Source organism: Thermobia domestica, chromosome 12 (assembly GCF_964235325.1).
Source record: "Thermobia domestica chromosome 12, izTheDome1.hap1.1, whole genome shotgun sequence".
NCBI classification, from domain to species: Eukaryota; Metazoa; Arthropoda; class Insecta; order Zygentoma; family Lepismatidae; genus Thermobia; species Thermobia domestica.
Window position 1 is genome coordinate 156499361 of NC_137465.1, and position 15462 is coordinate 156514822.

The 15462-nt window shown below is 35.9% G+C and overlaps 2 protein-coding genes across 2 annotated transcripts; both read left to right on the forward strand.

Annotated features, from left to right (window-relative positions):
* The first annotated feature begins 2252 nt into the window (after positions 1-2252).
* Positions 2253-2741, forward strand: LOC145666148 (uncharacterized). Its single transcript, XM_081733229.1, has one exon. It carries the CDS (start codon positions 2253-2255, stop codon positions 2739-2741), a length of 489 nt encoding a protein of 162 aa, XP_081589355.1.
* A 350-nt stretch (positions 2742-3091) lies between these two features.
* LOC145666149 (uncharacterized) lies at positions 3092-3736 on the forward strand. The gene has a single exon (XM_081733230.1). It carries the CDS (start codon positions 3092-3094, stop codon positions 3734-3736), a length of 645 nt encoding a protein of 214 aa, XP_081589356.1.
* The last annotated feature ends 11726 nt before the right edge of the window (positions 3737-15462 follow it).

The window sequence follows — 15462 nt, forward strand, 5'->3', positions numbered from 1 at the left end:
GAAGTACTGGGTTGTCAACCAATATGTACTGAAACTTTAGAACATAGTTTGTTTGGTGGTGTCAAAACACAAAAGCAATCCCTTAACAAATATAGTATGCTTGTAGCTGTTGTTAATGACAATCATTCGTGTAGGATGGAAGTTTTAGAGAAACCAGTGATTTGCGGTGAGTTACCTTCTCTTAAACGTGGACCTTGGTTAAAAGAAATGAAGAAGAGAATAATTTGGTTGTCTGATTTAGATAGTACGGGAGAAATAGAACTGTTAATCGGTGCGGATATGGCTAGTGAATTTTTAACAGTAGGTATGTTAAAGTTAGAGTCAGGACTATTTGCTGTTAGAACAATCTTTGGATGGACGATAATGGATAAGTTACCGTCCAAAAGATGTTATGGTATGTCTGCCAATGTTGTGATCACTTTATTGTCAATCAGTGACCGTATTGCGGATTTGTGGAAATTAGATACGTTAGGCATCACTGACCCAATAGAAGTTAAGACTAAGAACGAAAACCATGAAGCAATTTTAAGACATTTTAAATAAACTTTGTGCGTGAATTCAGATGGTCGTTACGAAGTTAAACTGCCGTGGAAGGAAGAACCTATGGAACTACATGACAACAAGGGAATAGCTGAGAAGAGATGTGTGAAGATGACTGAGAAGCTGTGGCAAGAAGGAAGATACGAAGACTATGATAACGTTTTTCGAAACTGGTTGGAAGAAGGAATCATAGAAGAAGTACCGGAGGAGAAGCTGGACAATCGAAGTTACTATTTACCACATAGAGCAGTGATAAAATAGAATTCCACTACCCCAATCAGGCCAGTTTTTGATGAGTCTTCGAAAACAAAGGGTGCATATTCGTTGAATGACTGTTTAGAAAAGGTTCCAAACTTAATTGAAGAAATTCCGTCACTTATGCATAGGTTTAGAGAGAATAAGATAGGGATTATATCGGACATAAGAAAAGCTTTCCTGCAAATTTCGGTAAATAAAAACGATCGTGATTATTTAAGATTTCTTTGGTGGGAGAATTTTGACGAAAGGAAGTTTAGAACTTTTAGACATATGCGAGTTGTTTTTGGTGTGAATTTCAGTCCCTTTCTGTTGGGGGCAGTGCTTAATTACCATTTAGAAAATGCTCCCCGTGAATATGAAGAAATAGCTATTAAATTGAAACAATCCCTTTATGTCGATAATTGTGTCACGTCTGTCGACAATGAAGACGAAATGTTTGCTTTGATCGAAAAATCAAAGTCGCTGCTCAGCGAAGGTAAATTCGATTTACAAGGATGGGTATATAGTGGTTCTTCTATAGGCATAAACGATTTTTACACTCCAGTTCTAGGTATGTTATGGGACACATGTACAGGCACTTTATTGTGTGATACAAAGAATTTAGGCAGAGTAGAAGGACCAGTGTCAAAACGAGTTATTTTATCTACTGCTCATAGGTTATTTGACCCTCTAGGATTTCTGTCACCAGTGACGTTGATTTCAAAATTGTTACTTCAAGAAAGCTGGGAAAATAACAACTCTTGGGACACACCAGTTTCTTCAGAAATTTCCAGGAAATTCGACAGATGGTATAAAGAACTGGCGATGTTGGCCGAAATAAAGATTCCTAGACAGTTTGCACAAGATGTTACAAGGAACTCTTGGACGTTACATGTTTTTGGTGATTCTAGTAAAATGCATATGCATCTGTCGTGTTTTTTAGAAGTGAGTGCAATGGAGAAGTTAATGTCCAGTTGTTATTCAGCAAAGCACGTGTTGCGCCGTTAAAAAAGTCAACTATTCCACGGTTAGAATTAATGGCCTGTTGTATTGGAGTTAGACTTGCTGTGTCTGTGATTGAGGGTTTAAATTTAGACATTCCTGTGTTTTATTGGACAGATTCTTTGGTGGCGCTTTATTGGATAAAAAATGATGAACCTTGGGGAGTGTTTGTAATGAATAGAGTGAAGGAGATTCGAGCTCTCTCCGATGTAGTGTTGGAGACATGTACCGGGAAATTTGAACGCAGATGACCTACCCTCAAGAGGCTGCAATGCTGCAGCGTTACTGAAGAGTAAATGGTGGGAAGGACCTGACTGGTTACGGCAGACGGAAGAATTCTGGCCGAAAACTGATATGAAACCAAATGCGCTTGAAGTAAACAATGAAAAACTAAAACAGTTGTTTCATTAAGTGTTGCAAATGAGCCAAAGTGGTATATGCAATATTTTTCAAATTATGAAAAATTAATACGTATGGTTGCATGGATCTTGCGTTTTATCCATAATTGTCGTTCAAAAGAAAGTGAAAGGTTAACGGGTGAGCTATTGGTATTTGAAATAGAATCAGCTGAGAAGGTTATAATGAGAACTATTCAGAAAGAATGTTTTGTTAGTGAACCAGATCGTTTGAAACAATTGCGTACTTTTGTTGATGGTGAAGGTTTGATTAGGTTAAAGACTAAAATTGCACGTAGATTCGATGAAGATGATTTTCGAAGTCCTATTGTATTACCACCTGAGCATGAAGTTGTGAAGATGTTGATATTGAGGGAACATTTGAAATCATCTCATGCTGGAGTTCAAGTATTATTGACAAAGTTGCGTGAAAGGTTTTGGATTCTTCGTGGGAGAAAAACTATAAGTTCTGTTGTTCGAGGATGTGTTAAATGTAAACGGTACGATGCAAAAAATATTAATGTTATACCAGCTTCCTTGCCAGAAAACAGAGTTAAAGATGCATAGATTTCGAAATAACCGGAGTGGATTTAGCTGGGCCTCTCTGCCTTCAAGATGGGAAAAGATGTTGGATTGTCTTGTTTACTTGTGCCGTTTATCGTACAGTGCATTTAGAACTGGTATTGTCTTTATCGACATCTAGTTTTTTGTCAGCTTTTAGGAGATTTATTGACAGGCGCGGAAGGCCGAAGGTCATTTATTCTGATAATGGAACGAATTTTGTCGGTGCAGATAATCTCTTTAAGTTAATCGACTGGGAACAAATTTCTTTGTACTTATCAGTAGAAAGAATTCAGTGGAAGTTCATTCCACCTACCGCTGCCTGGTGGGGTGGATGGTGGGAGCGAATTATACAAATGATCAAAAAGCTTCTTCGTAGAACGTTGGGTAGACCGTCTTTAAGTTATGAAGAATTGAGTACAGTGTTGTGTGACATAGAAGCAGTTATCAATGCACGTCCGTTGACTTATTTGTCAGATGATTCAAACGACCTCACACCCATTACTCCAGCTATGTTTTTACAAGATAATTTGGAGATAGAAGTACCTGATCTGGATCATATAGAGACAGTTGACAAGTCAAAAAGATTTAGAAGATTGCAGCACATAAGAACACAATTGAGAGATAGATTTCGTAGTGAGTATTTAAGTCAGTTAGTACTGAAGCAAACCGGAAAGAAAACTTGTCGAGAAATGAAAGAAGGAGACGTTGTAGTTGTTGAAAGTGACAATAAGAGAAGACTAGACTGGCCTTTAGGGAAAGTTACAAAGGTGTTCCCTGGGAAGGATGATATTGTAAGAGTAGCTAGAATTAAGACTGAGAGTGGAGAAATTATAAGACCTGTTCAGCGGTTGTACCCCTTGGAAGTGAGTTTTGTTCAAACGGAAGAAAGTGTTGTGCAAGCGAAAGATGAAGAGGAATGTCCGTCTAAAAACTTGACTTTAGGTAAAATTGAAGAAAAGGGTGAACGTGTTGTCCAACAAGAAAAGGTCGAAAGGTGAAGATACCTGTACGATACTTACTTTGATTTTGTTTTGATTTATTTGTCATAAATCAAAAGGTGGGAGGATGTGGAGTTTGTATCTGGCAACATTGTGAAAAGTTTAAAAACATTTGACTGTAATGAGACGTAGTAGTTCTGCAGAAGCTAGAGAAAAGGTTGAAGTGATGTGTACCGGTAACGTTTGTAATTTTTGAAGACATTCAGTCAATTTGTATGGTTTTGGTCTTGTTTGTAGAATGATATAGTAATGTGTGACGTTTAATGGAAAATAGACAAAAGATAGAAAGTTGTGATTTGATTCTATAGACTCTATTGCTTTTATAGACTGTAACATTCAGCTTATTTAAAGAGAGCAATATTGAAGCATTTATGTGCGAAATAGAGTGCTGAGGAAATAAAACAAAATCCTAACCCCAGGATTAAACTATTACTTCATGGTATTTCTAAGAAAAGTGATTTATGTCATGTATACTTACTAATGATACATGGATTTGTGAAATACAAACAAAATCGTTAGGGTAGTTTTTGAAAAATTCTCAGCTTTCAGCCTCCAGTAAATTATCGTAATTTTTGGAGGTAGGGAGAAAATTAGAAAAAAAACTAAAATAATCTCATTAAAGATAGTTTAAAATTTAGGATGAAATGATAGAAGAAATCCAAATATAGTTTTCTACTTGTAGAGATCACGAAATATGAAAATCAGTTGAAATCACTTTTTTTAACAAAGCACAAGGTTTTCTTCCATTCTAGTATCGTTGCCAGTGAAACTGAGAAAAAACTTCAAAATAGAAATTCCAGAAAGATTACCAATAGCATAAATAACGTTGAGAAAAATAAAATATTTTCCAAAGAATATATCTATTTTTTTAAAAAAAAAAATGCATCTAGCCTCAAATACAACATTATGCTTTCTCTGCATTATATAGCAATTTCTTAGAACGTGTTGCCTAGCTGTTCTTTGTGAAAGGTTTTCTGTATATATTAGTACGTATTTTTAGCCTTCATACCGAACGCTTTAAAGGGAAATATCAAAATATTAAACCATGTGTAGTCCCACTCCTTCTATAATACATTTTCAAACATTTTTTTTTAAAGTCTAAAGAACGTATTTTTGTCGTTGACAAATTCATAATTGGTTCTTTCACTCCTTGCTACCCCCCCCCCCGAAAAAAAAGTTGACAGGTGATTTGCTTTGGAATATTTCATTTTATGTTCCTTTTTAAATAGAAAGAAAACTGATGAAAGTGACATCAAGTTGTAAACATTCAGTCTTTTCAATTTAATTTCAAATTTTCTAGAATTTCCTCATTTTATTGGATGTTATATACATGGATGGTGGCATAGTTCATTCAATGAAGTGTTTACAATCCAACCGGCCTATGGGTTCGATTACTGATTGCATCAGTACTTAATTTATCTGTCTAGTTCGTTTAATATGTCTCAAGAGTTGACTTGGAGTTTTCTTAAAGTAGGAATGGTGCAAACCTATGGGGTAAAGGTGACCAGAATGTGTGCTCTTAACATCTTGTCCGGGTGCGGAAATCATAGAAATATGAAACTTTATCGATACATCTCCTACTGCTCATATTAAGAGTGTGATCTTTACTGTAACCTTATTTTTCCTTTATATACCTTTAGAACGCTATTATTCTTGTTTCTCTATCAATGATAGATATTAGAGACACGGATCAACAAAATAGTACAGACTGCAAATCCATGAATCAAGTAATTTCATTCCTTTTGGGGGCAACAAGAGGGAAAGTTTTCTCTTGCAAACAATATAACTGATAAGTAACGAAAACGTAGGCCGATATCTCATTTCCCATTTATTTTTATGCAATGCATTTCCATAACTTTCTTATCTTTTACCTATTTATTCTGTGAACTACGGCATTTCAAACTTCTGGCAAAAATTCTAATCCTGTTTTCAGTTGTAACTCAAACTAAGAAATGTCAATTTAATTTCCATGTGGTGTAAAACAAGTGACGCCGCAAGTATTGGCAGCGAAACTTCATGCCTCACTCTTCGGTAAGTCCATCTAAAAGGGATCTAAGTATTCTATATCTTAAGTGAAAATGCTAATGATTTAACTATCCACTAGTTACATTGACGTGAAAACAGGTCCGTATCCAGCGGGGTCTAGGGGGCCGGCCCCCCTTAAATTTTTGGTGGCCACCGCTAAAATTTTCACAGTAAGCTAGCAAATGAACTATAATATGGTTGAATCGGGCCCCCTAACTTCAGCCAGCCCCTTCCCCCTACATTTTTGGGATGGCTGCCGGCTTGCGTGGGAAAAGGACAAACAGTTCATCAGCATGATGCAAAACATGGTTCACTTGCTCTTCACAATTATCAACATGTTTTAGAAACTTCTGTCTGAATTCTCCTGAACAGAGGACACAGAATAGTTATTGAAGTAATCATTCTCTTCCGGAAAATAGCGAAATTACCAACTATAACAGAATACATAGAATTGAGAGGCAAGCTATTCCCGCTAATACTCACCGATACTAAAAGGCAAACATTTTTGTTAATCTATATCAGAGACGAACACATTTGAGCCACATGAAGACTTTACAACACGTGCAAGATCACTCAGTTGAATCACTACTATAGAACAAAAAGCACGCTAAATCACAAAGAATGTACGCATTGCCTGTAGAAAATATATTTAATATGGTTTTACTTTCTAATATTAAACTTTACAATTACATTTGCCTAATGAATTTGCTTTATTTTAACGTTTTTGTCCTATGAAACCCATAACTGGAAAACGTAATTAAGTAAATTCACGCTGGTTTATAAAAAGTAACACTGGGGGTAAAATCGCAAACATTGATATATATATATATATACAGTGGCGTATTTACGATTTTGTTTCGGGAGGGGCTTTGCTAACTTTCGGGGGGGGGGGGATTTCCCTGTAAATGTGAAAAATCTGCATTGATATTTCATTTACTTTACTATACTAAGATTTCGGGGGGGGGGCTTAAGCCCGGAAGCCACCCCCCTAAATACGCCACTGTATATATATATATATATATATATATATATATATATATATATATATATATATATATATATATATATACTTACTTTACTATTTTGAATTATTACATACGTATATTATTTTCAGTTATTACATTTTATTGTCTTAAAGTAATAATACAAATATTCACTAGCAAGCGCACGTGTTTCTCGAAAGCTTTATAAGGTAATACAGGAGAAGTACAGTCTTTATTATTATTATTATTATTATTATTATTATTACTAAGAAGAAGAAGAAGAAGAAGAAGAAGAAACTCTGGAATATATAGTACACACCAAATATTTCCATATGTACAACATGGAAGCAACCATTAAAGTTAGTGCCATTAATTCATGCTAACAGATTAACTCTATTAACATACTCAGCCGAGATAATTGTTCTTCCGGTCTGTTTCAAAGAGAAAAGAAACAGAATTCAAAAATTCATTTTCCTTAACAATTACACTGAGAAAAATCAGTTATCTGAAGTGGTATATTGTAGAAGGTGATTTAAAAAAAGACTCACGGATTCCATTTGGATGTAGACCGGGGCGGACCAAGATAAAATTTTCACCCGGGCAAAGTGACTTTTTGGAGCCCCTCGCTTGTATTTTAAATTTTATTATAGTGATTTTAATATTTTAAATACACTTTTCAAAAAGAAAAATTAATACTCAAATACATGATAAGGTGTATTTAGTACTTAAAAATATACTACATATTGTATCAATTACATTGTGTTATATAATTATTTTTATGCACTGATGTTTATGTTTATGAACAAAAACAATATTGAACAACATTTATTTAATACTACTAATGGTGGCATGATTACTGCTACATTGTAAATTGTTTTGTTATATCAATAAGAAATACCTCGCAGCTGTAGGAAAAAGGCAATAAATAAGTAAATAAATAACATCAGGAGTCATTCTTCTATATATCCGACTATGTAACAATCTATTCTAATAACGTGAAATACCAATAAATACATTTCACATATGTTGGACGTCTTTTACACACAACAACAAAAAAAAAAAACCTTTTATGTAGGTCCTAGTAGTTGAAGTCCATAGCACTCATAAAATGTGTCTAATTAGTTTGTATATACAAAAGCTGTACAAGACAAGCTTAATAACAGGTTTTATCACGTAGCTATTAGAAATCCTATATAACTTTCGTAAGTATGATGAGTAAGTAAACCATATCACAATCAATTTAGGGGATTTTATGAGAATGCGTCCATACGTTTTTCTTTCATAAAAACTGTACCTTAAAATCTAGAACAATTTACACAAATCGTTTTCCTAATTTTGTAACCTTTGATCTCAGGCGTGATAACTAATAGCATAACAGAACATAAGAAAAACTAAATAAAAAGTTAAATTACTGAAAATTAGCAACAAATTAAACAATTTTAAATACATTTATTTTTCAGGACCTTCCGAGCTTTTTTGTCTGCAAAATCTCTCTGACAATAATACACTGTCAATACCTTGAAGAATGTCGAACTCAATCGACATCATCGAGAGTCCCACGAGGCACTCCTGGCACATGGCAGATGTCTTAATTTTTAATTAATCTTAATTTTTAGAAGCTCCTTTCGCCCGAAGCTATGCTGATAGGAAGAGTGAGGGCAATTATGAATGCAATTTCGAATCCAGTATTTTAATATTTTTAGAGGGCTCTTACTATTTTCATCTGGTAGTAGGGAGAATAAAACCAATAGTTCCTGTTACAGTTTGAAACCCTCAATATCACAATGCTCTTCATCTGTTAAAACCAACTGAAGGTCAGCACATTTCTTCATCACAGAATCCTTGTCTTCATTTTTGATCCTGTATAAAAACCCAAATAGGCCATGATGGTGGTTTAGTTGAGAAGACTGTTCTTCTAGTGAACTTATTGCTTGATCCAAAACATGAAAATAAGACGTCCGAGAAGTTGCCCCCCCCCCATTGAAGCACTAATGATCTCTTCTAGTGCAATCGTTAGTGCTTCGTTAGTGCTTCCTAGAAAACCAACTCCCAACATTAGTGCTTCAATAGTCTGCATGCTAGAAGCAAAAAACTTTGGGGGGGACAACTTCACGTTAGCCCCCCCTCCCAGAAAGCATTAACGACTAAACCTAGTGCAATCGTTAGTGCATCGTTAGTGCTTCAAGAAAACACTAATAGTTTCGTTAGTGCTTCAATATTAGTGTAGCTATGGCCAATTACACGTCACGAAAAGCCCATAAGGAATACATGGGGAAATTTTCATTGTCAAATTCCCGCCAAATTCAAAAGCGCTAATGATATCTTCTAGTGCAATCGTTAGTGCTTCGTTAGTGCCTCTTAGAACACCAACTCCCAACATTAGTGCTTCAATAGTTTGGACCCTAGAACAAAAAACTTTGGGGGGGGAGGCAACTTCACGTTAGCCCCCCCCAGAAAGCACTAACGACTAAACCTAGTGCAATCGTTAGTGCATCGTTAGTGCTTCTAGAAAACACTAATAGTTTCGTTAGTGCTTCAATATTAGTGTAGATATGGCCAAATACATGAAATGAAAAGCCCATAAGGAATACATGGGGAATTTTTCATTGGGTCAAATTCCCGCCAAATTCAAAAGCGCTAATGATATCTTCTAGTGCAATCGTTAGTGCTTCGTTAGTGCTTCTTAGAACACAAACTGCCAACATTAATGCTTCAATAGTCTGTATGCTAGAAGCAAAAAACTTTTGGGGGAACCAACTTCACGTTAGCCCGACCCAGAAAGCACTAATGACTAAACCTAGTGCAATCGTTAGTGCATCGTTAGTGCTTCCAGAAAACACTAATAGTTTCGTTAGTGCTTCAATATTAGTGTAGATATGGCCAAATACATATAACGAAAAGCCCATAAGAAATACATGGCGAATTTTTCATTGGGTCAAATTCCCGCCAAATTCAAAAGCGCTAATGATATCTTCTAGTGCAATCGTTAGTGCTTCGTTAGTGCTTCTTAGAACACAAACTTGCAACATTAGTGCTTCAATAGTCTGGACTCTAGAAGCGAAAAACTTTTGGGGAAACCGAAATGAGTTTATGAGCTGAGGTCGAAATGAGTTTTTGAGCGTGAGTTTGAGTGAGATTAGGTCAAAGTGATCACCTCTGGTTACGAAACTCCCACAAATACATGGGGAATATTTCATTGGGTCAAATTCCCTACAAATTCAAAAGCGCTAATGATATCTTTAATACAATCGTTAGTGCTTCGTTAGCGCTTCCTAGAACAGTAACTCTTAACATTAGTGCTGCAATAGTTTGGATACTACAAACAAAAAAAAACTTGGACAAACGTGAAGTTAGCTCCCCAGGAAGCACTAACAATCAAACCTAGTGCAATTGATAGTACATTGTTGGTGCTTCTAGAAAACAAATAGTTTCGTTAGTGCTTCATTATTAGTGAGGAAACTGACGTAAGAAAAACATTGGGAACTTTTCGTTGAGTTAAACTTCCGCCCAATTCAAAAGCCCTAATGATCTCTTTTAGTGCAATCGTAAATACTTCTTAGACCACAAAATCCGACCATTAATGCTTCAATAGTTTTGATGCTAGGAGCACAAAAAAGAGGGCTAACTTCACGTTAGTTCCCCAGAAAGTACTAACGACAAAATCTAGTGCAATCGATAGTGCATCGTCAGGACTTGTAGAAAACAGTAATAATTTTGTTTGTGTTTCTATTAGTTCAGCTTTAGGAGATGAATTTCATTATGTTTCTAATTTTTTCGTATGAAAATGTAATCTTTTTTCCTTGGTTCATATATAAACAGTCATTTTATTATTTTATTATTAATAAATGTATCAACGGTGATATGTATACACGACTCCAAAAGTGCATTACCACCTGCAATTCTCCTTTCCCTGCAATAGCAGGCAAACCATAAAGCTTAGCGGTTGGGTTGGTTGCAAATTCGAAAGGCGTTGGACTAAACCTCAAGTTTGTCACAAATATATCAGTGTGGCAAACTGCAAATAAGAGAATAAAAAAATTGGTAAGAATGACAATTCTATTATTCTGACGGAGTTGGATGACATCAAAAGTGAAAAAATGACTTACTTAAGCAGTTCAAACAAGATGAATGGTGAGAAACCGATATAAGAAGAAAGCATTTCTCTCTTTCCCCCACCCCACCCTAAAAAAGAAACTCACAAAAAGAAAAAGTTATAAAATATAAAGGTTTCATATAAAAGCGTAACAGCACAAAAACAAATAGCTAAACGAAACGAAAAAGAGACAAACACAGAATAGGGGACACCAGTGGCGTAGCAGACTTGCGGTCCTCCCATTTAAGACAAAGAGATGGGACCCTAGTTGTAAACCTCATTGTTATAATAATAATAATAATAATAATAATAATAATTATTATTATTATTATTATTATTAGAAATTCGTTTCCTTTTCAAAATCTCTTGATCTGCCTAAGAGCATGAGTGCATATAGCGATGATGTGTGCACGTTTTGTCAAACGACCAGTCCCAAAGGCCAAAAGGGATGGAAATTTCCTAGAGAGAAGTAAAAAAAAGCATTCTTATGGCAAATTCTAGTTCAAAGTTCGAAGCACTTGCTTTTGCACGTGATTTGTTGTTTCTTTTTTCAAGGAACAGAAAAGTTCTGGCGTCTAAGAAATTATATCACATAATATTGCAAATTTGCAAGTGGATGTATTTACATTGCAATTTGTGGTAATAAAGATATTATGATTAGAAAACAATATTGTAAAAAGTAAGTTTAATTACTTCATCCATCGCAAGTCTCATGGGTCCCTTAGACTTTGCCGCCCCCGCCCCGAATAACGATATCGAAAATTTAGAATGATATATTCATGTCCATATATTTGCGATATCGAATGTTGATATATGATAATATAGATATCGACGATAGCGACGTATCAACATAACACAGGCCCAGGTACGAGAAGTGATGCTTGAAATATAATGGAATCAACAATCAAATTCTAAATAAGTTGACGCATAACGGATAATATCCAGCTGACGAATAATATCCGGATGACAGATAATATCCGGATAACGGATACTATACGGATGACGGATAACGGATAATATCCGGATGACGGATAACGGATAATATCCGGATAATGGATGACGGATAAGATCTAGATAACGAATGATATCCGCATAACGAATATATCCGGATGACGGATAATATCCGTATGACGGATAATATCCGGATAACGGATATATCCGAATGACGGATAATATCCGGATAATGGATTTATCCGAATAATTTATAAAATTATGATAACGGATAATATCCGGATATTAGAACATTCGGATAAGTGATTACATCTGGAGGACGAATAACGGATAATATCCGAATAACGTATATGGTTTTAAAAAGATCACATAAGAGAGGAACATATGTCTATTCTGCTCATGGAGTTATTGAAAGATGATCATCGGGCAGTGGTCTTTACCTTTGAAAGATATTGCTTCTTAAAATGTTTTCTAGTAAATTCAAATTTTCTGATTTTTGTTGTGGGGTGCAGTGGCTCAATGATAGAGCGCTTCCTGTGGTGCGTGGGATCCTTATTATTTCGATCCCCGGCCAAGTAAATTTGCGTTGGACAATATCGTATTCGTGGGTTTTCTCAGGGTACTTCCGTTTCTTCGCACTTTTCATTCCACCAATTCCTCCATTATCATTAACTGCTTTAATCATTTGGCGCGGTGGCTCTGTGGTAGAGCGCTTCCGCTGGTGCGTGGGGTCCTTACTGTTTCGATATCCGAATGATTAAGTTTGTGGTGGACAAGGTCGTATCCGTGGGTTTTTTAGGGTACTCTCGCTTCCTCCCACATTTCATTCCACCAATTCTTCTATTATCATTGACTTGCTTTAATCATTGGAGAGAGTCTTCGTCCCTTAAACTTTGCAGTGATGTCGGGAGAGAGAAGTTAGTATCTAATACTTCTTTACAATTTTATGCAAAAGTAATGGGAAATGAAAATGAAATAAGCGAAAAATAGAAATGAATAGCAACTTCATCTCCTACCAACAAAGTAGTGCAAAGTCCTTATATGCTAATTAACTCAGGATTTTACGTCCAAATGAGATCAAATAAAATCTTTAAGTTTTACGTCCCACGTTTATGCCGACTAGGCTAAAAGAGACTGTGATGATGAGAAATGAAGAAAGTGGTGGAATGAAGAATGTGTAGGGAACGGGAGTACCCCGAGAAAACCCACACACACGATGATTATCCACCACAAAGTTCACTTGGGCGAGTTGTGATCGAACCAAGAACCCAGTCCATCAGAGTTGAAAGCTCTATCACTGAGCCACCGCGGCCCTCTACATCCAAATTAAGTTGCAATATAACAATTCTTGTTAAAAAACCCAAATCGGCAATGTGAATTGAAGATTAGCTATACTTCAGATAGCATGAAAAAGTGTAAAGAGCATAACCTAACTATGTGGCCGAGTGGATGTCCACCCTGCTCTTCTACTGGCTAGCAAGTCAGCCTTTGGTATACGGGGACCCGGGTTCGATTCTGTGTAGAAGAGCTTTCGAAATTTAACTTTCATCGATGTGTGTGTGTTCAAGTCGTTCTAGGATTCGGAAAAAATCACGTTAAACAAGTAAAAAGCGAGTAAAAGTAAGTAGAAACGTACTAATAAGTACATAAGCAAATTAATGAGGCACGTTCGGTGCAACAGTTAACTTTAGAAAAAAGTGGATTGCGTGACAGGTTTTTAAATTACATGTTTCTACGCGGCAGTTCGAGACAACCGTAATCCTTTCAGTATTTTTCTTTTTAAACAAATCCATCTTTCTAAATATTAGTACACACGACATGGGTAACAATTTAAATTATGATAGCCTATACCATGACCTTTAAAAGAGAAAGTGCAATCACTCCTTAATTATCAGGTAGTAAGTTTTCAATAGGTTCAGTGCTCTATCGTGCCGTCTGTGAATGTTATGAAACATTTTTTTTTTATTTTATGATGATCAAGGATGCGAATATGTGTGGTCACAACTTGCGCTTCCAGAAGCTTCAAGTTAACACGCAATAAAATAGCATTTCTGCATTACGCACCCTTTTCAACATCTTGCAATAGGTTTATTTATGATGAGAGAAATACTCCACGAAATGTTTGCTCTATTGGATACTGTACTTCTGACGATGCTTCCATTATCAGATATGTAGTTTCGTTCAACGTAGAATTTCATACGCCAAAACAGTTGTAAACTTTATCATTCTTTTAACTTTACTTGAGTTGAGTTGATTTTGAATTTAACGTCTCTTTCATCAGGGAGGCTATATGAGACGTGGACCTACCGATTAACGTAGGATCCGAATCGCATGAGGTCTCACTGGGAATCGAACTCGGACCCAAACGCTCTTAAGCAGATTTAAGACAGTGCACTTACTACCCAAGAGTTTTTCAATGAATGCATTTTTACTAATTATACTAATTTTTCTTTTAGAAAGGTGCAATCAATACGTTTGTTTATTTAATACGTAGTCATGGTTGAACAAAGTTCTCATTTTTGTATCTGGCAATAAGATCCCCTCTCTTCTGTGTCTAGACCCAGTCATATTACTTATAATAAAAGCCAAATTACGATTTTTATCAACAAAGAGAAGCTGTTCTACTAACTCTGGTAAATAATAATAATAATATAAATAATAATAATTATTATTATTATAATATTAGTAATAAAGAATCTGAATAATAAAGATATTTTCCACCATTTAAAATTTCTGTGTTCTTCTTTGAATCTGGATATGTTGTTTTATAAGGTATAATGTAGAAAGACTTCAAAACAGCAATCTGGCAAAAATTATTTGTGTAAGAGACACAAACGTCTTATCAGTTGTTCTACAAAGAACTAAACAACTTACGTTGTGTCTGTTTGCCTTTTAACACAATGTTACGATTTACAAGGCACAGACAAAAGTAGAGAGCCACGTGATATTTCGCCTAAAGGCAAGTTCGCTGCTAAACTGAAGACTGGCATTTTGTCAATATAGATACTTTGACTTTTCCTTTCTGTCCTTTTATTTTTAACCTATAAGAGAAAGATCTTCTTGTTTTTATGCTACGCTGATTATTTTACCAAGCTGCTTGGACAGACCATTGCAACAGTCAAAAGCAATCGTTATGTATTCCTTATCAAATAAGAGAGGCTCTCAAGAGGCTTATTTTAAACCTGCTGTTAAACTTGGCAAAACTACCTTGTTTACAAATCCATTTGGAGAGTAATTATGAAAAAAGCATGGAGTCAATTCTCCTACGTTAGAGGGACCATGCTACACATGGAGTTACTGGACGCGGGAGGTAGCGCTGGAAAGGTCCGGTTCCTCTAAGGGCAGTAGTAATGTCAGAAATTAGATCCAGGCCACGTAGCTCAAGGAATGGGGTCCTGACGTTATGAGCACGGGTCACTTCTATTCACCTATTAAACATTAAGTTGTTTAACGGAGTTGGTGGCATTTGAAAGGCTTTGATCCGCTGAGTATAATTGTGATGTCAGAAATCGATTCTTAGCCTTGAACCGCAAGGAACGGGGTCCCGAAATTTTAGACGCGGGTCCTTTCTATTAACCTTTTAAACATGGGGTTGTTGGACACGGATGGTAAGATTGGAAAGATCCTACTCGTTTGAGCACAGGGTAATGTCTGAAATCGGTTCCTGGCTTCAA